General features: G+C 44.6%; 1 protein-coding gene across 2 annotated transcripts in view; it reads left to right on the top strand.

Annotated features, from left to right (window-relative positions):
- LOC110533559 (potassium inwardly rectifying channel subfamily J member 6) overlaps positions 1-27776 on the top strand; it is a 105691-nt gene that overhangs the window by 68294 nt on the left and 9621 nt on the right. For both annotated transcript variants that reach the window (XM_021617892.3, XM_021617893.3), the window contains exon 2: positions 14063-14990. In XM_021617892.3, the coding sequence (XP_021473567.1) occupies positions 14087-14990 (904 nt within the window). In that variant the 5' untranslated portion in view covers positions 14063-14086. The remainder of the gene's footprint in view (positions 1-14062; positions 14991-27776) is intronic.

Raw genomic sequence — 27776 nt, 5'->3', positions numbered from 1 at the left:
AGACTCAAATAGTATTTGGTAGCATTGCCTTGAAATTGTTTAACTTGGGTCAAATGTTTCGGGTAGCCTTCCACAAGCTTCGCACAATAAATTGGGTGAATTTTGGCCCATTCCTCCTGACAGAGCTGGTGTAACTGAGTCAGGTGTGTAGGCCTCCTTGCTTGCACACGCTTTTTCAGTTCTGCCCACAAATCTTCTATAGGATTGAGGTCAGGGCTTTGTGATGGCCACTCCAATACCTTGACTTTGTTGTCCTTAAGCCATTTTGCCACAACTTTGGAAGTATGCTTGGGATCATTGTGCTTTTGGAAGATCCATTTGCAACCAAGCTTTAACTTCCTGACTGATGTCTTGAGATGTTGCTTCAATATGTCCACATAATTTTCCTACCTCATGATGCCATCTATTTTGTGAAGTGCACTAGTCCCTCCTGCTGCAAAGCACCCACACAAAATGATGCTGCCACCCCCGTGCTTCAAGGATGGGATGGTATTCTTCGGCTTGCAAGCCTCCCCCTTTTCCCTCCAAACATAACGATGGTCATTATGGCCAAACAGTTCTATTTTTGTTTCATCAGACCAGAGGACATTTCTCCAAAAAGTAGAATCATGTGCAGTTGCAAACCATAGTCTAGCTTTTTTTATGGCTGTTTTGGAGCAGTGGCTACTTCCTTGCTGAACAGCCTTTTAGGTTATGACGATATACTGTGGATATAGATTCTTTAGTACCTGTTTCCTCCAGCATCTTCACAAGGTCCTTTGCTGTTGTTCTGGGATCCATTTGCACTTTTCGCACCAAAGTACGTTCATCTCTTGGAGACAGAACGTGTCACCTTCCTGAGCGGTGGAGGTCTACAATTTTTTTTCTGAGGTCATGGCTGATTTCTTTTGATTTTCCCATGATGTCAAGCATAAAGGCACTGAGTTTGAAGGTAGGCCTTGAAATATATTAACAGGGTCACCTCCAATTGACTCAAATGATGTCAATTAGCCTATCAGAAGCTGCTAAAGCCATGACATAATTTTCTGGAATTTTCCATGCTGTTTAAAGTCACAGTCAACTTAGTGTATATAAACTTCTGACCCACTGGAATTGTGAAACAGTGAATTATAAGTGAATGAATCTGTCTGTAAACAATTGTTGGAAAAATGACTCATGTCATGCACAAAGTAGATGTCCTATCCGACTTGCCAAGACTATAGTTTGTTAACAAGAAATTTGTGGAGTGGTTGAAAAATTAGTTTTAATGACTCCAACCTAAGTGTATGTAAACTTCCGACTTCAACTGTAAGTATTCACACCCCTGAGTCAATACTTTGTAGAAGCACCTTTGGCAGCGATTACAGCTGTGAGTCTTTCTGGGTAAGTCTCTAAGAGCTTTGGATTTCTCAACATCTGTCCATTATTCTTTTCAAAATACTTCAAGCACTGTCAAATTGGATACTGATCATTGCTAGACAACGATGTTCTGGTCTTGCCTTAAATTTTCAAGCAGATTTAAGTCATAACTGTAACTCGGACACTCACTGTCTTCTTGCTAAGCAACTCCAGTGTAGATTTGGCCTTGTGTTTTAGGTTATTGTCCTGCTAAAAGATGAAGTCATCTCCCAGTTGCTGGTGGAAAGCAGGCTGAACCAAGTTTTCCTCTGGGATTTTGCCTGTGCTTAGCTCCATTCCATTTCTTTGTTGTCCTGAAAAATTCCCCAATCCTTAACAATGATAAGCATACCCATAACATGATCCAGCCACCACTATGCTTGGAAATATTGCGCGTGATAGTCAGTAATGTGTTGTATTCTCCAAACATAACACTTTGTATTCAGGACAAAAAGTTTTTCCTTTGCCACATTTTGCTGTATTACTTTAAAGCCTGCTTGCAAACAGGATGCATGTTTTTAAATATTTGTATTCTGTACAGGCTTCTTTCTTCTCACTCTGTCAATTACGTTAGTATTGTGGAGTAACTGCAATGTTGTTGATCCATTCTCAGTTTTCACATATCACAGCCATTATACTCTGTACCGGTTTTAAAGTCACCATTGGCCTCATGGTGAAATCCCTGAGCGGTATTCCTTCTTCTCCAGCAACTGAGTTAGGAAGGATGCCTGCATCTTTGTAGTGACTGGGTGTATTGATACACCATCCAAAGAGTAATTAATAACTTCACTGCTTTTTTCCCACTGCTTTTAACATTTTTACCCATTTACCAGTAGGTGCCCTTCTCATTATTTGAGATATTGGAAAACCTCCTTGGTCTTTGTGATTGAATCTGTGTTAGAAATTCACTGCTCGACTTAGAGACCTTACAGATAATTGTATGTGTAGGGTACAGAGATGAGGTAGTCATGTTAAATACTATTATTGCACACAAAGTGAGGTCATGCAACTTATTATGTGACTGGTTAAGCACATTTTTACTGCTTGACTTATTTAGGCTTGCCATAACAAAGCTGTTAAATACTTATTGACTCAAGACAATTCAGCTTTTAATTTTTTATACATTTGTCAAAATGTTGAAAAGCATAGTTCCACTTTGACATAATGAGGTATTGTGTGTAGGTTATTGACAGACAAAAAAAAATCATAATTTAATCTGTTTTAAATTCAGGCTGTAACACAACAAAATTTGGAAAAAGTCAAGGGGTGTGAAAACGTTTTGAAGGCACTGTATATCAAATCAAGTAAAATTGTATTTGTCACATGCGCCAAATACAATAGTGAAATACTTACACGGAACCCAAACCTGCATACATTTATGCACGATGGGGGGGGGGGGGGGGGGGGGGCGATGGAAATTGTCTGGGTAGCCATTTTATTAGCTGTTCAGTCTTATGGCTTGGGGGTAGAAGGTGTTAAGAAACATTTTAGACCTAGCCTTGGTGCTCTGGTATTGCTTGACATGTGGTAGCACAGAGAACAGTCTATGACTAGGGTTGGCAATTTTTAGAGCCTTCCTCTGACACCGCCTGGTATAGAGGTCCTGGATAGCAGGAAGCTTGTCCCAGTGATGTACTGGGCCGTACTCACTACCCTCTGTAGTACCTTGCAGTCGGAGGCAGAGCAGTTGCCATACCAGGCGGTGATGCAACCAGTTGTAGAACGTTTTGAGGATCTGAGGACCCATGCCAAATCTTTTCAGTCTCCTGAGAGGGAATAGGCATTGTCGTGCCATCTTCACGACTGTCTTATTGTGTTTGGACCATGACAGTTAGTTGAAAATGTGCTCCACTACAGCCCCGTCGATGAGAACGAGGGCTTGTTCGGCCCTCCTTTTCCTGTAGTCCACCATCATCTCCTTTGTCTTGATCACGTTAAGGGAGAGGTTGTTATCCTGGCACTACACTGCCAGTTCTCTGACCTCCTCCCTATAGGCTGTCTCCTCATTGTCAGTGATCAGGCCTAGCACTGTTGTTTCATTGGCAAACTTAATGATGGTGTTGGACTCGTGCTTGGCCATGCAGTCATGGATGAACAGGGAGTACAGGAGGGGAAAGAGCATGCACCCCTGGGGGGCCCCCGTGTTGAGGATCAGCATGGCAGATGTGTTGTTGCCTACCCTTACAAACTGGGGGCAGCCCGCCAGGAAGGCCAGGATCCAGTTGCAGAGGGAGGTGTTTAGTCCCAGGGTCCTTAGCTTAGTGATGAGCTCTGAGGACACTATGGTGTTGAACGCTGAGCTGTAGTCAATGAATAGCATTCTCACGTAGGTGTTCCTTTTGATTGCATCACCTGTGGATCTGTTGGGGCGGTCTGCAAATTGGAGTGGATCTAGGGTTTCTGGGATAATAGTGTTTATGTCAGCCATGACCAACCTTTGAAAGCACTTCATGACTACAGACGTGAGTGCTATGGGTCAGTAGTCATTTAGGCAGATTACCTTTGTGCTCTGGGTACAGGGACTATGGTGGTCTGCTTGAAACATATTGGTATTACAGACTTGGTCAGGGACAGGTTGAAAATGTCAGTAAAGACACTTGCCAGTTAGTGAGCAAATACTCGTAGTACATGTCCTGGTAATCTGTCTGGCACTGCGCCCTTGTGAATATTGACCTGTTTAAAGATCTTACTCACATCGGCTGCGGAGAGCATGATCACTCAGTCATCCAGAACAGCTGGTGCTCTCATGTATGCTTCAGCATTTCTTGCCTCGAAGCACGCATAGAAGTCATTTAGTCTGGTAGGCTTGTGTCACTGGGCAGCTCACGGCTGTGCTTCCCTGTGTAGTCCATAATAGTTTGCAAGTCCTGTGACATCCGGCGAGTGTCGGTGCCGGTGTAGTAGGATTCGGTCTAGTCCTGTATTGATGCTTTGCCTGTTTGATGGTTCGTCGGAGTCCACTGTGGGATTTCTTATAAGCGTCCTGGTTAGAGTACCGCTCCTTGAAAGCAGCAGCTCTCACCCTTTAGCTCAGTGTGGATGTTGCCTGTAATCCATGGCTTCTGGTTGGGGTATGTACGTATGGTCATTTTGGAGACGACGTCATCGATTCACTTATTGATGAAACCAGTGACTAATGTGGTGTACTCCTCAATACTATCGAATGAATCCCGGAACATATTCCAGTGTTTGCTAGCAAAACAGTCCGCATTGACAAGTCACTGGTACATCCTGCCTTAGTTTTTGCTTGTAAGCAGGAATCAGGAGGATAGAGTTATGGTCAGATTTGCCAAATGGAGAGCTTGTACGAGTCTCTGTGTGTAGAGTAAAGTTAGTCTAGAGTTTTTTTCCTCTGGTTGCACATTTAACATGCTGGTAGAAATGAGGTACAATGGATGTAAGTTTCCCTGCATTAAAGTCCCCGGGCCACTAGGAGCGCCCGCCTCTGGGTGAGCATTTTCTTGTTTACTTATGGCCTTTTACAGCTTGTTGATTGCGGTCTTAGTGCCAGCATCAGTTTGTGGTGGTAAATAGACAGTTATATAGATGAAAACTATCTTGGTAAATAGTGTGGTCTACGGATAATCATGAGATACTCTACCTCAGGTGAGCAAAACCTTGACTGGACAGTGGGACTGGGACTGGACACCGTGCCTGGACTCTCCGGACCGTCGCAGGAGGTTCCGGACTGTGGACCATCGCAGGAGGTTCCGGACTGTGGACCATCGCAGGAGGTTCCGGACTGTGGACCGTTGCAGGAGGTTCCGGACTGTGGACCGTCGCAGGAGGTTCCGGACTGTGGACCGTCGCAGGATTTTCCGGACTGTGGACCGTCGCAGGAGGTTCCGGACTGTGGACCATTGCAGGAGGTTCTGGACTGTGGACCGTCGCCGGAAGCTCTGGACTGTGGACCGTCGCCGGAAGCTCTGGACTGGGGACCGTTGCCGGAAGCTCTGGACTGGGGACCGTTGCCGGAAGCTCTGGACTGGGGACCGTCGCCGGAAGCTCTGGACTGCGAATGCGCAGTGGAGGTCTAGTGCGTACAGCCAGTACAGGTGGCACCGGACTGGTGACACGCACTTCAGGGCGAGTGCGGGGAGGAGGCAAAGGACGCACGTGACTGGGGAGGCGCACCGGAGGCCTGGTGAGTGGAGCCAGTACAGGTGGCACCGGACTGGGGAGGCACACTGGAGACCTGATGCGTGGGGCCGGTACAGGTGGCACCGTACTGGTGACACACACTTCAGGGCGAGTGCAGGAAGCAGGCACAAGACGTACCGGGCTGGGGACACACACTTCAGGGAGAGTGCGAGGAGGAAACACAGGGCGTACCAGACTGGAGAGGCGCACTGGAGACCAGAAGGGTGGAGCCAGCCCAAGTTGCACCAGACTGCTAACCGAATCCCTTGGGTGGATGTTGAGCAGAACACACTTGCACAACATCTCTCTCTCTCCTAACTTCCCCAATGCCTCCCTGACCATCTCTGGCACTTCAGGGCGAGTGCAGGAAGCAGCTACAGGACGTACCGGGCTGGGGACACGCACTTCAGGGAGAGTGCGAGGAGGAGACACAGGATGTACCGGACTGGGGAGGCGCACTGGAGGCCAGATGCGTGGAGCCGGCCCAGGTTTCACCGGACTGATGACACGCTCCTCCAAACACCTGCGTTGCCGCATACTCCTAGCCAACTCCTTTCTCCGGTATCCCTCCTAACACTGTTCCATCGACTCCCAGGCGGGCTCTGGTCGACCGACCACCTCTCTATGTCCTCCCAGATGTTCTCTGGGGTCTCCTGTCCTTCCATGATTTCTTCCCAGGTCCAACTTATTTTTCCCATCGTTGCACACTGCTTGGTCCTTGGTTGGTGGGATATTTTATTTATTTATCCGTTATTTTACCAAGTTGACTGAGAACACATTCTCATTTGCATCAACGACCTGGGGAATAGTTAAAGGGGAGAGGAGGGGGATTAATGAGCCAATTGTAAACTGGGGATTATTAGGTGACCGTGATGGTTTGAGGGCCAGATTGGGAATTTAGCCAGGACACCGGGGTTAACACCCCTACTCTTACGATACGTGCCATGGGATCTTTAATGACCTCAGATAGTCAGGACACCCGTTTAACGTCCCCAATCACTGCCCTGGGGCATTGGGAAAACATTTTAGACCAGAGGAAGGACCAACCCTGCTCATCTTCAGAAGCAAGCCAGCAGTGGTATGCAGGGTGGTATGCTGCTGGCAAATATTCTGTCACGGTTGTCGTAAGAACGGGACCAAGATGCAGCGGATGTTGAGTTCCACATATTTATTGCAAAGTGAAAGTTAAAGAAAAACAATAAATCAATAAACGAACAACTAAACGTGACTACGTGGTGCACATGCACAAACACAAAACAACATCCCATGAACACAGGTGGGAGAAATATCTACTTAAATATGATCCCCAATTAGAGACAACGACTACCAGCTGCCTCTAATTGGGAATCATACAAAACACCAACATAGAAAATATAAACTAGAACACAACATAGAAATTACAAACTAGAATAACCCCTAGTCACTTCCTGACCTACTACACCATAGAGAAACAAGGGCTCTCTATGGTCAGGGTGTGACACTTTTATTGTAAATTAGCATAGAATATGTTTCTAAACACTTCTACGTTCATGTGGATGCTACCATGATTCGTGAATAATGATGAATGAGAAAGTTACAGAGGCGTGCTATGAATATGGGAACAAATACTAAACTTTAATACATATATAAATTAATTTGTTGTCACACCCTGACCATAGTTTGCTTTGTATGTTTCTATGTTTTGTTTGGTCAGGGTGTGATCTGAGTGGGCATTGTATGTTACATGTCTAGTTTGTCTATTTCTATGTTTGGCCTGATATGGTTCTCAATCAGAGGCAGGTGTTAGTCATTGTCTCTGATTGGGAACCATATTTAGGTAGCCTGTTTGGTGTTGGGTTTTTGTGGGTGATTGTTCCTGTCTCTGTGTTTGCACCAGAAAGGGCTGGTTTGGTTTTTCATATTTCTTGTTTTGTTAGTTTATTCATGTATAATGTCTTTATTAAAGTACCATGAATAACCACCACGCTGCGTTTTGGTCCGCCTCTCCTTCACCTCAAGAAAACCGTTACATTTGTCCCAATACCTTTGGTCCCCTTAAATGGGGGGACTATGTCAAAGTGCTGTCATTTTCGAAACAGTTTACCCGATATGGATGAAAATACCCTAAATTGAAAGCTATCAGTCTGCACTTTAACCCCATAGTCATTGTTTAATTTCAAATCTGAAGTTCTGGAGTACAGAGCCAAAACAACACTAAATGTGTCACTGTCCTAATACTTTTGGAGCTTGCTCTATATCAATAACTTCAATGATTAATGCATGAATGGTTAAAGAGACACTGAAGCAAAGGTATTTGCTGTGATTACAGGGACAGTCTGTTTCATAGGTTGACTAAGGTTCTAGTTTTTAATTTATAATCATGGTACTGCCTATTTTTTTTAAATTAGAGTTCAACCTGGTCTGTGGCCATGCATCTATGGGACCCAGGGTTGGAGAGAATATCCATGAAATATTAATAAACCAGAGATATGAGGATGGGATCTGAAAGCAATGAATATAGGAACACAACTCCACCATTTCAGGTTTTTGTGTATTACCTTTACCACTGTCATCTAGAATCTCAGATATGTCAACTACATGGTGTCAAGTACCTTGTATCCCAGCATCCTGTACTGTGTGTTTCTGAGGAAATGGAGCGGCACACGAGGTAGAAGGTCAGAGGCGGGTTATTGGGTGTCATTGTTGTAGCTGGTGGTCTCTTCTTCAGCTGTTGAATCAACGACAAACCCTATCTGATCGATGGATAGAACACGCATCTTGTGATATTTTATCATTCAGCGTCATTCACCTTCATCTGGTTGGTATTTGGTATTTTATTAGGATCCCCATTAGCTGTTGCAAAAGGAGCAGCTACTCTTCCTGGGGTCCACATGAAACATGACATAATACAGAACATTAATAGATAAAACCAGCTCTAGGACAGAACTACATAGTTTATTTCTCTTTTATTTCACCTATGAATCCTATTGAGATTGAATTGATCTTTATAAAGGAGATGTGGGCCATGAGGTAGCCCCGACAAGCATTAGCCTATGTTACAGTTCATCCATCCAACCATTCATACTAAAAAGCTCTCTCCTCTCTTCAGTGTAAATGAGACATCATGCTGTGGGTCTCTGGCTCTCTGGCGGTGGCCCGTTCTGTGTGTGACTCTACTGTTCCCAGGCCTAGTAAATCAGCAAAAGGTCAAACACATGTCCCTTCATCACCAACTAAATATGAACATTGGCCTCTTCATGGCCATACTTGTTGTGGGAACATAAATGTAGGCCAGACACAGGGGTCCCCATGATTTAGAATGCAGAGAACATAATGTCTTCCCTTATGGACACAGGCAAGCAGGACTTATGGGCCATTAACCCTCCTATGTGCTCTGCCTGTAGGGTCGTTCCATATGATTTCAATACATTTCTGACTGCACCCAATGTTATTTGAACAACACCTTCCATATATGTTTGTCCGTGGTAGAAGTGGTCATGAAGTGACTTTTTGGACCTGAGTGTCAAAACATTCAGGAGATAGAGGTGTTCAAAGTTGACCCGTTTTGCATACCACACCCTACCACTGAAAATTTCAGATGAGAAATCTGGGGGATTTGAAGAGGGCTTAGTGAAGCTGGACTAATTTAATTGTCTGTATGGCTGCCGGCGACCAGTGACACAGGAATTAGTCATGGACACAGAAGCCTCCTCTGCCCCTCTCTATGAACCAGGACCACAGCTTTGTTTGCCAAGGGATATCTGCATTTTTTCCCCCTAGTCTTTCATTAGATCCATGGAAAGCTAATCTAAAAGCATTATTGAGACACATTGGATTAATTTATTTTTTTTGGCTACTGCAGATACAGGTAACGGCCAAAATAATGGAAACACTTAAGTGAATGAGGGATACAAAGTATGTTGAAAGCAGGTGCTTTCACAAAGGGGTGGTTCCTGAGTTAATTAAGCAATTAACATCCTATCATGCTTAGGGTCATGTATAAAAATGTGGGGAAGCCCCCATCCACAGGGCACGAGTGGTCACTAAATGGTTTGATGAGCATTGAAATTATGTAAACCATATGCCGTGGCCGTCTCAGTCACTAGATCTCAACCCAATTGAACACTTATGGGATATTCAGGAGCGACGCCTGAGTCAGCGTTTTTCACCACCATCAACAAAACACCAAATTATGGAATTTCTAGTAAAAGAATGGTGTCGCATTCCAGACACCTCTAGAATCTACACTAAGGGACATTGAAGCTGTTCTGGCTTGTGGTGGCCCAATACCATATTAATATACCTCTACAGGATCGGTGGGTCCCCCGCGGGACGGTTGAGCTAACATAGACTAATGTGATTAGCATGAGGTTGTAAGTAACAAGAACATTTCCCAGGACATAGACATATCTGATATTGGCAGAAAGCTTACATTTTTGTTAATCTAACTGCACTGTTCAATTTACAGTAGCTATTACAGTGAAAGAATACCATGCTATGGTTTGAGGAGAGTGCACAGTTATGAACTTGAAAAGTTATTAATAAACCAATTAGACACATTTGGGCAGTCTTGATACAACATTTTGAAAAGAAATGCAATGGTTCATTGGATCCGTCCAAAACGTTGCACATACACACTGCTGCCATCTAGTAGCCAAAATCTAAATTGTGTCTGGGCTGGAATAATACATTATGGCCTTTCTCTTGCATTTCAAAGATGATGGTACAAAACAAATACAGAAAAAAAGTATTTTTCTTTATATTATCTTTTACCAGATCTAATGTGTTATATTCTCCTAAATTCATTTCACATTTCCACAAACTTCAAAGTGTTTCCTTTCAAATGGTATCAAGAATATGCATATCTTTGCTTCAGGTCTTGACCTACAGGCAGTTAGATTTGGGTATGAAATTTTAGGCGAAAATTTTAAAAAAGGGTCCGATCCTTTTAAGACACTTTATGTTGGTTTTTACTTTATTTTGGCAGTTACCTGTATCTTGTATTTACACTTATATTATTGTCCCTTCTGTGGATGGTGCAGTAGCTACCTCTTAATATGCCTGTCTCGGGGAGTGTGCTTTATCCAGTGGGAGCAGGGATGTAAAGGGCAGATTTGGAATCTGGCTGTGCCATTGCCCAGGGGACTGGAGAACAAACAGGTGTAAACACAATACCAGACAAGCTCTCATAGAGCAATGCTCCCTACCTCTCTCTTTCACGGAGTGAAGCATCACAAGTCCAGCACTTCAGAACGCACACATCCCTCATTCTGTCCCCCCTGGCCTTTTGTCAAGTGCTAGTTGCACATGTCTCTAGTGTTAGTGCTAGTTGAATGCTGAATTAAGTCTAGGCATAAAATGCTATATTCAATATAAACGCATGCCAAGCCTTTTCTGACATAAGCAGTTTGACACACATGGAGATTTTAAAACCCAGGAGCAGTAAAGGTGAATTGTCCTGCTGAAGAAAACAGCATAGACCAGCAAAGGCTGGTCCAGCATACAGTGCATTCAGAAAGTATTCAGATGCCTTGACTTTTTCCATTTTGTTACGTTACAGCCATATTCTAAAAGGGATTAAATATTTGTTTTTCCCTCATCAATCTACACACAATAACCCATAATGACAAAGCAGAAAGATAAAAAGCAGAAATATGACATTTACATAAGTATTCATACCCTTTAGTCAGTACTTTGTTGAAGCACCTTTGGCAGCCATTACAACTTTGAGTGTTCTTGGGTATGACGCTTCAGGCTTGGCACACCTGTATTTGGGGGGTTTCTCCCATTATTCTCTGCAGATCCTCTCAAGCTCTGTCAGGTTGGATGGGGAGCGTTGCTGCACAGCTATTTGCAGGTCTCTCCAGAGATGTTCGATCGGGTTCAAGTCCGGGCTCTGGCTGGGCCACTCAAGGACATTCAGAGATTTGTCCCAAAGCCACTCCTGCGTTGTCTTGGCTGTGTGCTTAGAGTCATTGTCCTGTTGGTAAGTGAACATTCGCTCCAGTCTGAGGTCCTGAGCACTCTGGAGCAGGTTTTCATTAAGGATCTCTCTGTACTTTGCTCCATTCATCTTTCCCTCAGTCCTGACTAGTCTCCCAGCCCCTGCTGCTGAAAAACATTGCACAGCATGATGCTGCCACCACCATTCTTCACCGAGTGATGGTGCCAGGTTTCCTCAAGTCGCGATGCTCGGCCTTCGGGAATCTTGTTTCTCATGGTCTGAGAGTCCTTAAGGGGCCTTTTGGCAAACTACAAGCAAGCTGTCATGTGCCTTTTACTGAGGAGTGGCATCAGTCTGACCACTCTACCGTAAAGGCCTAATTGGTGGAGTGCTGCAGAGATGGTTGTCCTTCTGGAAGGTTCTCCCATCTCCACAGAAGAACTCTGGAGCTCCACAAGAGTGACCATCGGGTTCTTGGTTACCTCCCACCTCCCTTGGTCTTGTTGGTTCCAAACTTTTTTCCATTAAGAATGATTGATGCCACTGTGTTCTTGGGGACCTTTAATGCTGCAGAATTGTTTTGGTATCCTTCCCCAGATCTGTGCCTGGACACAATCCTGTCTCAGAGCTCTACGGACAATTCCGTCAACCTCATGGCTTGGTTTTTGCTCTGACATGCACTGTCAACTGTGGGACCTTATATAGACAGTTGTGTGCCTTTCCAAATCATCTCCAATCAATTGAATTTACCACAGGTGGACTCCAATCAAGTTGTAGAAACATCTCAAGGATGATCAATGAAAACAGGATGCACCTGAGCTCAATTTCGAGTCTCATAGCAAAGGGTCTCAATACTTATGTAAATAAGTTATTTCTGTGTTTTATTTTAAAGAAATTTGCTACATTTGTGTTCCCTTTGTCATTATGGAGTATTGTGTGTAGATTGATGAGCAGATAAATGTATTTAATCCATTTTAGAATAAGGCAGTAATGTAACAAAAAAAGACAAGATGTCTGAATACTTTCCGAATGCACTGTAGGTGCTAGTATGCTGATGACCAGCCTTCGCTGTGTTTTTGCTGGTGCCTTCATTGTGTTTTCATATTTATTAAAGGTTTCTAAGCTCAAGTGTTTTGCTGACAATATAGACACATACTCTGCCAGTGTACTAGACCAGCATGGACCGGCTTGGTCACCAGCATACCAGCATCAACAGCATGAGCTGGTATGTGTCCAAAACACAGCGAAGGCTGTGCACCAGCAAAACCAGCTAGACCATGAAGCTTAGACCAGCTAGACCATGCTGGTCAGACCAGGTTGACCAGCATCAGACCAGCACTGACCAGCAAACAGTAGACCAGCATAAAACCAGCATGGTCTAGCTTGAAATGTATGCTGGGTTTTTTCAGTAGTGTGGAGTGAAGTGACTGCCCTAGTATATATCTTTATTGAAAGCAAAACACTTGAGCTTAGAGACCTTCAACAAATATAGTACTTTGGATAGAAAAAAAAGTCCTGTGACAGCAGAATAAAGTAAGTGGAATTGCATAGATAAATCAAATCAAATGTTATTGGTCACATACACGTGTTTAGCAGATGTTATTGCGGGTGTAGAGAAATGCTTGTGAAAAGTATTGTGGAAAAGCAACAAATATTGCAAACAATTCCATAATCTAGTCATCCCAATTTAACCTCTCACTACCAGTCGAGACTAAATGAGGTAGAAGGGCAGAAACCCTCATTGGATTCTTGACCCAGCCGACTAAGTGGAATGGATTAGCTTTAATTACAACATTGTGAGCATTTATTGTCTTCTTAGAAGTTCTCTCAGAGACAGAATGGATTGTGACAGCTCTCTAATCTGATAGTATCTGGAAATGCACTGAGTGAGAAGATGTGGTCATGGTTCAACTGGACGACCGTCCATCAGCCCTCAAAGGACCCCATGTGGAGATAGTTAGTGTTGGGCAGAAGCCTCACTATAACCTTACTCATCGCTCCTCTCAGCTCATGATGACCTAACCAGTACCTCCTCCATGATTCTATTTTTAGCTGGTGAAAAATTCCATATAACACTCCGCCAACCTCTTAAAATTTGAAGCACGACAGAAAATGTTGTAAATTGAAGAGGCTCTTCAAAAGTGCGTTGTCAGTATCCCCACCTGCTGTTATGACTGTGTTCAAAGCATGGGAAATTGCTTTGGTAAATATCATGCAATTTGGAGAGTATAGAAAATAGCATTGCAGAACCAGTGTATTAACCTGACAGATTAACTTTCTTTACTTAAAGGCCCCTCATGATTGAAATCTGTCTAAGATTGTCAGTGTATTATGCAATGACAAATTAGTCAAATAGACATTAAAAATATATTGTATTGCACTGTATGAAGACTAGGAAGTTAGTTTACAGGTTTTCTAAGAGAAAAAGAAAGTCTGTATTTTACAAAATAAATCAAACTGTAGCAAGATCCTACCATCTGTCTACAACATTTAGAGTGAGACATTGTGGGATTTGGGATGAAATTACCATCTAAAAGTTTAAGGTGTTGCAGTTCAGTAGTTGTGCCTCTGTCTTACCTGCCCTTTTCTTTTGTTGTCTTCTCTCTCTCTCTCTCCCTGTAGGCTTGACTCCTTCTTGAAGCCCCAATGGAGCAGGATGTGGAAAGTCCGGCAGTCACCACCCGAAAGCCCAAGCTACCCAAGCAGGCTCGCGAGGACCTGCCCAAGCAGCTGGTAGACCAGGTGCGGGCAAAGAGGAAGGTCCAGAGGTACGTCCGTAAGGACGGCAAATGTAATGTCCACCATGGCAACGTCCAGGAGACCTATCGCTACCTGACGGACATCTTCACCACACTGGTGGACCTCAAGTGGAGGTTCAACCTCTTCATCTTTGTCTTGGTGTACACAGTGACATGGCTCTTATTTGGCTTCGCATGGTGGCTCATCGCCTATGTCCGTGGCGACCTGGAACACATAGGGGACAACCAGTGGACTCCCTGTGTCAATAATCTCAACGGTTTTGTCTCAGCTTTTCTCTTCTCCATAGAGACAGAGACAACCATAGGGTACGGTTATAGGGTTATAACAGACCAATGCCCAGAGGGGATCCTTCTGCTGTTGATTCAGTCAGTGCTGGGGTCCATAGTTAATGCCTTCATGGTGGGCTGTATGTTTGTCAAGATCTCACAACCGAAGAAGCGGGCAGAAACATTAGTGTTCTCCACCAGCGCTGTCATCTCCGTAAGGGATGGCCGGCTGTGTCTGATGTTCAGGGTAGGGGACCTTCGGAACTCACACATCGTGGAGGCCTCAATCAGGGCCAAGCTGATCAAGTCCAAGCAGACCAAGGAAGGGGAGTTCATACCCCTCAACCAGACAGACATGAATGTGGGTTATGACACAGGGGATGACAGGCTCTTCCTGGTGTCCCCGCTCATCATCTGCCATGAAATCAATCAGAACAGCCCCTTCTGGGAGATCTCCCAGGCTGACCTTGACAAAGAGGACCTGGAGATTGTGGTCATTCTGGAGGGCATGGTGGAGGCTACAGGTAAGCAGCATCAAACATATAAATTACAGGTTTAATTCATCAACTTTTCCTTCTCTTTGTTTCCTAATCACAGATTCCACTGAAATTCAAACTGTCAAACTGAAACTTTAAACTTAAATGTTGCTCCAGTTTAATAATACATATTTAATTTGTGTGTGGGTGTTGTATTAACTATGACAATTATAGTAATTATAGCAATTTCATACAGTAGCAAAGTATATGCATATGCTCATCATCCCGTTACATGTTACCTCTGATTTGCATTAGCAGTTAATGGTTTATTCAGAAGTGAACAAGGATGTTTCATCTCTTATCATAATAATGCATTCATATGTGCTTCTTGTCTTTTTTTACCTTATTTTCCACTGAGGTTTGAGAGGGAGTCATTGAAAGGCATGAGGGAAAACAGACAAGGCGATATAATTCAATTAATCTAGATTCAGCCCTTGTGTGCACCATGGTGTTGCCCCACAGTCCTTTGTTAGGTTATGGGCTGCACAATAGGCTTATTGTGGGGGAGATGCAAATAAGATCAGATTTCATTACCAATAGGAAAAGGCAGGTGCATCCCTGGTTGTGTAACCACATGGACCATTGAAAACACTGTCTGCAGACACTTTTGCCTGATTACACAAGCAGTAAAGAGGCCATAGTCTTCAGTGTGGAATAAAACTATGAGGCACAGTGCAGCCAGGTGTGCACACAGGTTACAGATAGCACACATGTATTTCCTTTAGCATTGATATGAAAACACACACATATTACACACACACTATTTGACACAAGCTTACTCACGGTATCCATTGTGAGGTGAAAAAGACCTGTATGTTTTTCGTGCTTCAAATTGCTGGTTAGTTTGTTGGTTAGTCTAGCTTTACTGCATTTGATTTGGCTTGACCTCAGTGCATATCCATGTGTTACTGAAATCAAATGCACTGCCCTATCCAGAATTCCAGACTAATTACTTCCAGTCCAAATACCAGATGTATTGTGCATCTTGCTTGCAGACAATGCCCCAAAAATATTTGAAGGTTATGTTTACCAGCCTGCTTGAATCTCACTCAGACAAAACAAAACCGTCCGAGACAATTTGGAAGCAAGACATGGTGGTCAGAATAAAAGGATAAACACAAGCAGGCATTTTCATAAATTAAAACACTGTTTCAAAGAAGTTGCAGTGAGGATTTTCTAAGGCTCTTTTTGGAGGTGGCAGAAAAGCAGCTAAGTGACTTAGTGGGGTGAGAAGCAGGTCTCCACACCTGGTTCACACCGGAACCTAACAGGGCAGCCCTAAAGAGAGATAGACATGACCGAATTTGGCAGCTTGTCAGAAGCTGTGCACACACGTTACAAAATACAGGACCTTGTTAAAAAATGCTGCCAACAAAATGCCAACACTAAGCACATTTCAGGATGTTTTCTGGAACAATACTTCTGTATATGGCATCCTTGAAACTGGTTCTATACGGACCTAAGAGTTCAATAAATGCAGGGTGTTGTACTGTATGGCGTGTGAGTGAGCTTATATGATTTGCACAAAGACCATTTAAATGAAAAGTATGGTTTGTTTGTTGTATAGTGTTCTATTTTTCATCGCACAGGGTGCAGTGAGAGTTTGTCTGGCCTTGAGTTGTAATGTAAGAAATCATTACACTGTAGTTTCTGATACTGTTATTTTATAAATAACAGACAGAAAATCCTATGAAAATGGGAGCTCAAATACATCCACTCATAACATGCCCATTAAAGGTTGGGTCAAAGAGTGAACTAGAAATGATCCTGCTATGAAACTGCTCTGAGAGATATCTGTCCCCCGCTTCTTGACTCATCCTGTAACTCTCTGGCTCGGATCTGGAGGGCAGGCCAAACATATCAATCTCTTTCCTCCGTCTTTCCATTTCCTCCTTTTTTCTCTTTATGGATGATATCAGCTGATACATGTAAATGAGTCATAAAATAATAATATTGTATGTATTTATATCACCTTTATTTAACCAGGTAGGCTAGTTGAGAACAAGTTCGACCTGGCCAAGATAAAGCAAAGCAGTGTGACACAGACAACAACACAGAGTTACACATGGAGTAAACAATAAACAAGCCAATAACACAAACAAGTCAATGACACAGTAGAGAAAAGAAAGTCTATATACAGTGTGTGCAAAAGGAATGAGGAGGTAGGCAATAAATAGGCCATAGGAGCGAATAATTACAATTTAGCAGATTAACACTGGAGTGATAAATGAGCAGATGATGATGTGCAAGTAGAGATACTGGTATGCAAAAGAGCAGAAAAGTAAATAAAATAAAAACAGTATGGGGATGAGGTAGGTAGATTGGGTGGGCAATTTACAGATGGACTATGTACAGCTGCAGTGATCGGTTAGCTGCTCAGATAGTTGATGTTTAAAGTTGGTGAGGGAAATAAAAGTCTCCAACTTCAGCGATTTTTGCAATTTGTTCCAATCACTGGCAGCAGAGAACTGGAAGGAAAGGCGGCCAAATGGGGTGTTGTTTTTGGGGATGATCAGTGAAATATACCTGCTGGAACGTGTGCTACGGGGGAGTGTTGTTATCGTGACCAGTGAACTGAGATAAGGCGGAGCTTTACCTAGCATAGACTTATAGATTACCTGGAGCCAGTGGGTCTGGCGACGAATATGTAGCGAGGGCCAGCCGACTAGAGCATACAGGTCGCAGTGGTGGGTGGTATAAGGTGATTTGGTAACAAAACGGATGGCACTGTGATAGACTGCATCCAGTTTGCTGAGTAGAGTGTTGGAAGCTATTTTGTAGATGACATCGCCGAAGTCAAGGATCGGTAGGAAAGTCAGTTTTACTAGGGTAAGTTTGGCGGCGTGAGTGAAGGAGGCTTTGTTGCAAAATAGAAAGCCAATTCTAGATTTGATTTTGGATTGGAGATGTTTAATATGAGTCTGGAAGGAGAGTTTACTGTCTAGCCAGACACCTAGGTATTTATAGTAGTCCACATACTCTAGGTCGGAACCGTCCAGTGTGGTGATGCTAGTCGGGCGGGCGGGTGTGGGCAGCGAACGGTTGAAAAGCATGCATTTGGTTTTACTAGCGTTTAAGAGCAGTTGGAGGCCAAGGAAGGAGTGTTGTATGGCATTGAAGCTCATTTGGAGGTTAGTGAGCACAGTGTCCAAGGAAGGGCCATAAGTATACAGAATGGTGTCGTCTGCGTAGAGGTGGATCAGGGAATCGCCCGCAGCAAGAGCGACATCATTGATGTTTACAGAGAAAAGAGTCGGCCCGAGAATTGAACCCTGTGGTACCCCCATAGAGACGGCCAGAGGTCCAGACAACATGCCCTCTGATTTGACACACTGAACTCTGTCTACAAAGTAGTAGTAGGCAGTCGTCAGAAAAACCAAGGCTATTGAGTCTGACGATGAGAATACGGTGATTGACAGAGTCGAAAGCCTTGGCTAGGTCGATGAAGACGGCTGCACAGTATTGTCTTTTATCGATGGCAGTTATGATATCGTTTAGTACCTTGAGCGTGGCTGAGGTGCACCCGTGACCGGCTCGGAAGCCGGATTGCACAGTGGAGAAGGTACAGTGGGATTCGAAATGGTCAGTGATCTGTTTTTTAACTTGGCTTTCGAAGACTTTAGATAGGCAGGTCAGGATGGATATAGGTCTGTAACAGTTTGGATCTAACGTGTCACCCCCTTTGAAGAGGGGGATAACCGCGGCAGCTTTCCAATCTTTAGGGATCTCGGACGATACGAAAGAGAGGTTGAACAGGCTGGTAATAGGGGTTGCGACAATGGCGGCGGATAGTTTTAGAAAGAGAGGGTCCAGATTGTCTAGCCCAGCTGATTTGTATTGGTCCAGGTTTTGCAGCTCTTTCAGAACATCTGCTGTCTGGATATGGGTGAAGGACAAGCTGGGGAGGCTTGGGCGAGTAGCTGCGGGGGGTGCGGAGCTGTTGGCCGGGGTTGGAGTAGCCAGGAGGAAGGCTTGGCCAGCCCGTGAGACATGCTTACCTAGCCTCAGTGCAGTGGGCAGCTGGGAGGAGGTGCTCTTGTTCTCCATGGACTTTACAGTGTCCCAAAACTTTTTGGAGTTAGAGCTACAGGATGCGAATTTCTTCTTGAAAAAGCTAGCCTTTGCTCTCCTGACTGACTGCGTGTATTGGTTCCAGACTTCCCTGAACAGTTGCATATCGCGGGGACTATTCGATGCTATGGCAGTCCGCCACAGGATGTTTTTGTGCTGGTCGAGGGCAGTCAGGTCTGGAGTGAACCAAGGGCTATATTTGTTCTTAGTTCTGCATTTTTTAACCGGGCATGCTTATCTAAGATGATGAGGAAATTACTTTTAAAGAATGACCAGGCATCCCCGACTGACAGGATGAGGTCAATATCCTTCCAGGATACCCGGGCCAGGTCGATTATAAAGGCCTGCTCGCAGAATTGTTTTAGGGAGCGTTTGACAGTGATGAGGGGTGGCCGTTTCACCGCGAACCCATAGCGGATACAGGCAATGAGGCAGTGATCGCTGAGATCCTGATTGAAAACAGCGGAGGTGTATTTGGAGGGCAAGTTGGTCAGGACAATGTCTATGAGGGTGCCCATGTTTACGGATTTAGAGTTGTACCTGGTGGGTTCCTTGATGATTTGTGTGAGATTGAGGGCATCTAGCTTAGATTGTAGGACTGCCGGTGTGTTAAGCATATCCCAGTTTAGGTCACCTAACAGAACGAACTTTGAAGCTAGATGTCCAGGGCACAGCTGGGAGCGGAGGGGAGTTGATAGCAGGCAGCAACAGTGAGAGACTTATTTCTGGAGAGGTTAATTTTTAAATGTAGAAGTTCAAACTGTTTGGGTATAGACCTAGAAAGTATGACAGAACTTTGCAGGCTCTCTCTGCAGTAGATTGCAACTCCAGCCCCTTTGGCTGTTCTATCTTGACATAAACTTTTGTAGCTGGGTATGGAAATCTCAGAATTGTTGGTGGCCTTCCTAAGACACGGTAAGGACATCAGAGTTGGCGGAGTGTACTAAAGCAGTGAGTAAAACAAACTTAGGGAGACTTCTGATGTTGACATGCATGAAACCAAGGTTTTTTCGATCACAGAAGTCAACAAATGAGGGTGCCTGGGGACACGTGGGGCCTGGGTTTACCTCCACATCAACCGAGGAACAGAGGAGGAGTGGGATGAGGGTACGGCTAAAGGCTATCAAAACTGGTCGCCTAGAGCGTTGGGGACAAAGAATTAAAGGAGCAGATTTCTGGGCGCGGTAGAATAGATTCAGGGCACAATGTGCAGGCAAGGGTATGTTGGGGTGCGGGTACAGCGGGGGTAAGCCCAGGCACTGAGTGATGATAAGAGAGGTTGTATCTCTGGATAAGCTGGTTATAATGGGTGAGGTCACCGCATGTGTGGGAGGTGGGTCCACGGCTGGGGCCGGCAGATAAAAAAAAAAAATATTTAAAAAAGATTAAATGTAAAAATAAATAAATAAATATATAAACAGAATGGAGTACCGTGATTAATGGACAGTGCAGCGAGTATCAACTATGTAGCCAAGTGATCATAGGGTCCAGGGGGCAGCAATAGATGAAACAGGGAGGCCGCGGAGTAGTCGTTAATACGCTAGCATGCGGGCGACATGATGTTTAAAGTTAGTAGCACAGGGCTAGTAGAAGCGTCTGCTCCGACGGAGGCCGGTTGAAGGCACAGCGGATGGAGTATTCGTCGGCAGACCTGTCGTGGTGGTGTGGCGGGGCGCCGTGTCGACTAAGGATATAAGCCAGGTGGCGAAAGAGGTATTGTAGTTGTAGTAATTATGTTTTCTATACGGGAGATGCGCCTGTCTCACGGCTAACTGGTGCTAGCTTCGGGGCAGAGGCGTCAGCCACTATAGCCACTCGGTAGCAGCGGTAATCCGGTGCCAAGGTCCAGAGCTTACGGCAAGGATCCGGTGGAGTAGTGTGTTCTAGCCGTGTTTGGGTAGAGTCCGGGTGAACAACTGAGAACAACTGAGTAACCCATGAGCTCAAATGAGAGAAGCCTGCTGTTTTGAAAGGGGAAGCCTCTTCGCCTATTGCTCTGTTCTTTTTCCGTTGTCATTTTCTATTTGATTCCGCCAATATTGGTTTGAAGCATGTCAGCACTTTGATGATGTAGTGAAACAATATTTGATGTATAGACTATATTATATACAGTGCCTTCAGAAAGTATTCAGACCCATTGACTTCTTCCACATTTTGCTACGTTACTGCCTTATTCTAAAATGGTTTCTAGTTTACATAGAGTCAAATAGAGTTTGTTCAGGGCCATCGATGTGTCTGCTTGGGGGGGAATATATGCGGCTGTCATTTTAATCGAAGATAATTCTCTTGGTAGATAATGAGGTCGACATTTGATTGTGAGGAATTCTAAGTCAGGTGAACAGAAGGACTTGAGTACCTGTATGTTGTTATGATCACACCACGTCTCGTTAATCATGAGGCATACCTCCCGCCCCTCTTCTTAGAAGAGAAGGATGTTTGTTTCTGTCGGCGCGATGCGCGAAGAAACCAGCTGGCTGTACCGACTCCGATAGCGTGTCTTGAGTGAGCCATGTACCCTTGCTCGGATTTCATCAACCTTGTTGTCAAGAGACTGGACAATGGCGAGTAGTATGCTCAGGAGCAGTGCGCAATATGCCAGTCTCCGGAGCCTGACCAGAAGACCACTTCATCTGCCCCTTTTCCGGCGTTGTTGTATTGGTTCGCCAGCTGGTATCCGATCCATTGTCCCGGGTGATGGGCAAAACACAGGATCCGCTTTGGGAAAGTCGTATTCCTGGTCGTAATGATGGTGAGTTGATGTTGCTCTTATATCCAGTAGTTCCTCCCGACTTTATGTAATAAAACCTAAGATTACCTGGGCTACCAATGTAATAAATAACACGTGTAAAACAAAATACTGCATAGTTTCCTAGAAACACGAAGCGAGGCGGCCATCTCTGCCAGGATGTCTTGCTCCCAGACAGACTAAACAACTTCTTTGCTCGCTTTGAGGACAATACAGTGCCACTGACACGGCCCGCTACCAAAATCTGCAGACTCTCCTTCCTGCAGCCGACGTGAGTAAAACATTTAAACGTGTTAACCCTCGCAAGGCTGCAGGCCCAGACGGCATCCCCAGCCTCGTCCTCAGAGCATGCGCAGACCAGCTGGCTGGTGTGTTTATGGACATATTCAATCAATCCTTATCCCAGTCTGCTGTTCCCACATGCTTCAAGAGGGCCACCTTTGTTCCTGTTCCCAAGAAAGCTAAGGTAACTGAGCTAAACGACTACCGCCCCGTAGCACTCACTTCCGTCATCATGAAGTGCTTTGAGAGACTAGTCAAGGACCATATCACCTCCACCCTACCTGACACCCTAGACCCACTCCAATTTGCTTACCGCCCCAATAGGTCCACAGACGACGCAATCGCAACCACACTGCACACTGCCCTAAACCATCTGGACAAGAGGAATACCTATGTGAGAATGCTGTTCATCGACTACAGCTCAGCAGTTAACACCATAGTACCCTCCAAACTCGTCATCAAGCTCGAGACCCTGGGTCTCGACCCCGCCCTGTGCAACGGGGTCCTGGACTTCCTGACGGGCCGCCCCCAGGTGGTAAGGGTAGGTAACAACATCTCCACCCCGCTGATCCACAACACTGGGGCCCCACAAGAGTGCATTCTGAGCCTTCTCCTGTACTCCCTGTTCACCCACGACTGCGTGGCCATGCACGCCTCCAACTCAATCATCAAGTTTGCAGACGACACTACAGTGGTAGGCTTGATTACCAACAGCCGACGAGACTGCCTACAGGGAGGAAGTGAGGGCCCTCGGAATGTGGTGTCAGGAAAATAACCTCACACTCACACTCAACGTCAACAAAACAAAGGAGATGATCATGGACTTCAGGAAACAGCAGAGGGAGCTCCCCCCTATCCACATCAACGGGACAGTAGTGGAGAGGGTAGAAAGTTTTCAGTTCCTCGACGTACACATCACGGACAAACTGAATTGGTCCACCCACACAGACAGCGTGGTGAAGAAGGCGCAGCAGCGCCTCTTCAATCTCAGGAGGCTGAAGAAATTCGGCATGTCACCAAAAGCACTCGCAAACTTCTACAGATGCACAATCGAGAGCATCCTGTCGGGCTGTATCACCGCCTGGTACGGCAACTGCTCCGCCCACAACCGTAAGGCTCTCCAGAGGGTAGTGAGGTCTGCACAACACATCACCGGGGGCAAACTACCTGCCCTCCAGGACACCTACACCACCCGATGTCACAGGAAGGCCATAAAGATCATCAAGGACAACAGCCACCCGAGCCACTGCCCGTTCACCCCGCTATCACCCAGAAGGCGAGGTCAGTACAGGTGCATCAAAGCTTGGACCGAGAGACTGAAAAACAGCTTCTATCTCAAGGCCATCAGACTTAAACAGCCACCACTAACATTGAGTGGCTGCTGCCATACATGTAAAAAATGTATCACTAGCCACTTTAAACAATGCCACTTAATATAATGTTTACATACCCTACATTACTCATCTCATATGTATATACTGTACTCTATACCACCTACTGCATCTTGCCTATGCCGTTCTATACCACCACTCATTCAAATATCTTTATGTACATATTCTTCATTCCTTTACACTTGTGTGTATAAGGTAGCTGTTGTGAAATTCTTCGGTTAGATTACTCGTTGGTTATTACTGCATTGTCGGAACTAGAAGCACAAGCATTTCGCTACACTCGCATTAACATCTGCTAACCATGTGTAGTTGACAAATACATTTTGATTTGATTTGAAATCGATTTTAAAAAACAATTTCCTCAGAAATCTACACACAATACTCCATAATGACAAAGCGATAACAGGTTTTTAGACATTTCTGCAACTTTATTAAAGACAAAGAACAGAAATACCTTATTTACATAAGTGTTCAGACCATTTTCTATGAGACTCGAAATTGAGCTCAGGTGCATCCTGTATCCATTGATCATCCTTGAGATGTTTCTACAACTTGATTTGAGTCTACCTGTGGTAAATGCAATTGATTGGACATGATTTGGAAAGGCACATACCTGTCTAAATAAGGTCCCACAGTTGACAGTGCATGTCAGAGCAGAAACCAAGCCACGAGGTCGAAGGAATTGTCCGTAGAGCTCCGAGACAGGATTGTGTCGAGGAACAGATCTGAGGAAGGCTACCAAAAAATCTTCCTAGAGCTAGCTGTCCGGCCAAACTGAGCAATCAGGTGAGAAGGGCCTTGGTCAGGGAGGTGATCAAGAAACCGCTGGTCACTCTGACAGAGCTCCAGAGTTCCTCTGTGGAGATGGGAGAACCTTCCAGAAGGACAACCATCTCTGCAGCACTCCACCAATTATGCCTTTATGGTAGAGTAGACAGACGGAAGATACTCCTTAGTAATAGGCACATGACAGCCTGCTTGGAGTTTGCCAAATGGCACCTAAAGGACTCTCAGACCATGAGAAACAATATTCTCTGGTCTGATGAAACCAAGATTAAACTCTTTGGCCTGAATGCCAAGCATCACATCTGGAGGAACCCTTGCACCATCCCTACGGTGAAGGTTGGTGGTGGCAGCATCGTGCTGTGGGGATATTTTTCAGCAGCAGGGACTGGGAGATTAGTCACGATCGAGGCAAAAATCAACGGAGCAAATTACAGAGAGATCCTTGATGAAAACCGACTCCAGAGCGCTCAGGACCTTAGACTGGGGAGAATGTTCACCTTCCAACAGGACAACGACCCTAAGCACACAGCAAAGACAACGCAGGAGTGGCTTTGGGACAAGTCTCTGAATGTACTTGAATGGCCCAGCCAGAGCCTGGACTTGAACCCAATCGAACAGCTCTGCAGAGACCTTTAAAATACATGTGCAGCACCGCTCCCCATCCAACCTGACAGAGCTTGAGAGGATCTGCAGAGAATAATGGGAAAAACTTCCCAAATACAGGTGTGCCAAGTTTGTAGTGTCATACTCAAGAATACTTGAGTCTATAATTGCTCCCAAAGGTGTTTCAACAAAGTACTGAGTAAAGGATCTGCATACTTACGTAAATTTGATATTTCTGTTTTTATTTTTAATAAATTGGCAAAAATGTCTAAAAACCTGTTTTTGCTTTGTCATTATGGGGTATTGTGTGTAGATTGATAAGGGGAAAAAAAGATTTAATCAATTTTTTAATATGGCTGTAACGTAACAAAATGTGGAAAAGTTCAAGCGGTCTGAATACTTTCCGAAGGCACCGTATAACTAACATAATTCCCTTGATAGGACTATGCCATTAATATGATCAAAGTCAGTTAAAACTGAATATCTGACTCCATTAAGAGGATTCGTAGAGACTATAGTTGAGTTACAGGAATTGGCTATCAAGAAAGTTCTGAGAATTGTCTGTCAAAGGAAAATAAACTAAAATATAAATGTAACATGCAACAATTTCAAAGATTTTACTGAGACAGTTCATTTAAGGAAATCAGTCAATTGAAATAAATTAATTAGGCCCTAATCTACAGATTTCACATGACTGGGAAGACAGATATGCATCTGTTGGTCACAGATACCTTTAAAAAAAGGTAGTGGCATGGATCATAAAACCAGTCAGTATCTCGTGTCACCACCATTTGCCTCATGCAGAGCGACACATCTCCTTCGCATAGAGTTCATCAGGCTGTTGGTTGTAGCCTGTGGAATGTTGTCCCACTCCTCTTCAATGGCTGTGCGAAGCTGGATATTGGCGGTAACTGGAACACGTTGTCGTACACGTCGATCCAGAGCATCCCAAACATGCTCAATGGGTGACCTGTTTGGTGAGTATGCAGGCCATGGAAGAACTGGGACATTTTCAGCTTCCAGGAATTTTGTACAGATCCTTGCAACATGGGGCCGTGCATTATCATGTAGAAACATGAGGTAATGGCGGTGGATGAATGGCACAACAATGGGCCTCAGGATATCATCATGGTATCTCTGTATATTCAAATTGCCATCCATAAAATCCAATTGTGTTTGTTGTCCGTAGCTTATGCCTACCCACACCATAACCCCACCGCCCCCATGGGGCACTCTGTTCACAGGGTTGACATCAGCAACCCGCTCACCCACAAGACGCCACACACACAGTGTGCCATATGTCCGGTACAGTTGAAATCGGGATTCATCCGTGAAGAGCACACTTCTCTAGCATGTCAGTGGCCATCAAAGGTGAGCATTTTCCCACTGAAGTCAGTTACGACGCAGAACTGCAGTCAGGTCGACGAGGACGACGAGGACGACGAGCACGCAGATTCCCTGAGACGGTTTATGCACGTGGTCTGAGGCCAAATTCTCTAAAACGACGTTTCTGACAGTTTAAGCAGATATTCTTCAGTTGTGCAAACCCAGAGTTTCATCAGCTGTCCAGGTGGCTGGTCTCAGACGATCCTGCAGGTGAAGAAATCAGATGTGGAGGTCCTGAGCTGCTGTGATTACACATGGTCTGCATTTGTGAGGCTGGCTGGACATACTGCCAAATTATCTTAAACAATGTTGGAAGCAGCTTATGGTAGAGAAATTAACATTCAATTGTCTGGAAAGAGCTCTGGTGGACATTCTTGCAGTCAGCATTCCAATTGCACGCTCCCTCAGAACTTAAGACATCTGTGGCATTGCGTTGTGTGACAAAACTGCACATTTTAGAGTGGCCTTTTATTGTTCCCAGCACAAGGTACACCTATGTAACAATCATGTTTTTTAAAATCAGTTTCTTGATATGCCACACCTGTCAGGTGAATGGATTATCTTGGCAAAGGAGAAATGCTCAGTAACAGGAATGTAAAAAAAAATGTGCAAAAAATGTGCATGCAGTGTTGAGATTCACTCTAAACGAATACAAGTTACCACAGAGATCATACGTACAGAGTTCTCCTCAGGGGACAAGTCTCAGATAAATTCCAAACATGGATACAATAGAATCCCTAACACACATTTCAATAGTCAGTCCGCTTGATGCTGTAAGAGAGAGAGAGAGGCATTTTGGCCTCTTGAAGGGCTGATAGGCCCTTGAGTTTTTTCCCCTTGTTTTTCTGGACCATTTGCCATGCAGACTCAGAGGTGACAGAGAGCACATAAGTTAGGGTCGAGCCTACAATGATAAAAGGCCAATAAAATACTAATGTAATTGTGTGGGTTGTAAAATGTGAATTATCTTCTCTCTTTGAATAAAAAAAACGTTTTACAATTCATATTTTCCGCCTCTCTCATGCCTGTGGGCATTTACAACAAAAGGTTTCTCAGGAGATGATGAGAGGGGGGATTGTTGGAAGCAGTGGAAATTGCTTGATCATTCTAATCTCCCAATGGTCGTTATCAGCTGTTAATAAATACATTGACCCTCTTACTTGAGGACCCACAGTGTTGAGGAGTTGACTGATTGGATCTGGTGTTATCATTTAGATCCCAATATACTGCTGTTCATTGTTTCTTAACTGTTTAAAATGTCCAAGAGAGGAAGGCTTTGCTGGCTGGCTGACTCTGGAGGGGCAGTCAGCAGGCCCTAACACATCCCAGCTGATTTTGTTCTCTTATTTTTGGTACCTAGCATACCACATCTCTGGCATACCATTAGGGTACAGACAAAGATATATAGATCAAACAAAGTGAGATTTGGTGTCAGAATGAACCAGTTCTATTTTTTTAAGCTTTGTGCATTTCAGTGAAAAGATATACGTAGCTGCAGCACAGGCAGTG

The sequence above is a fragment of the Oncorhynchus mykiss genome, chromosome 10 (genome assembly GCF_057628025.1).
Source record: "Oncorhynchus mykiss isolate SJ-2025 chromosome 10, ASM5762802v1, whole genome shotgun sequence".
In the NCBI taxonomy this organism is placed as follows: domain Eukaryota; kingdom Metazoa; phylum Chordata; class Actinopteri; order Salmoniformes; family Salmonidae; genus Oncorhynchus; species Oncorhynchus mykiss.
This window is presented reverse-complemented; position numbering and strand designations above follow the sequence as displayed.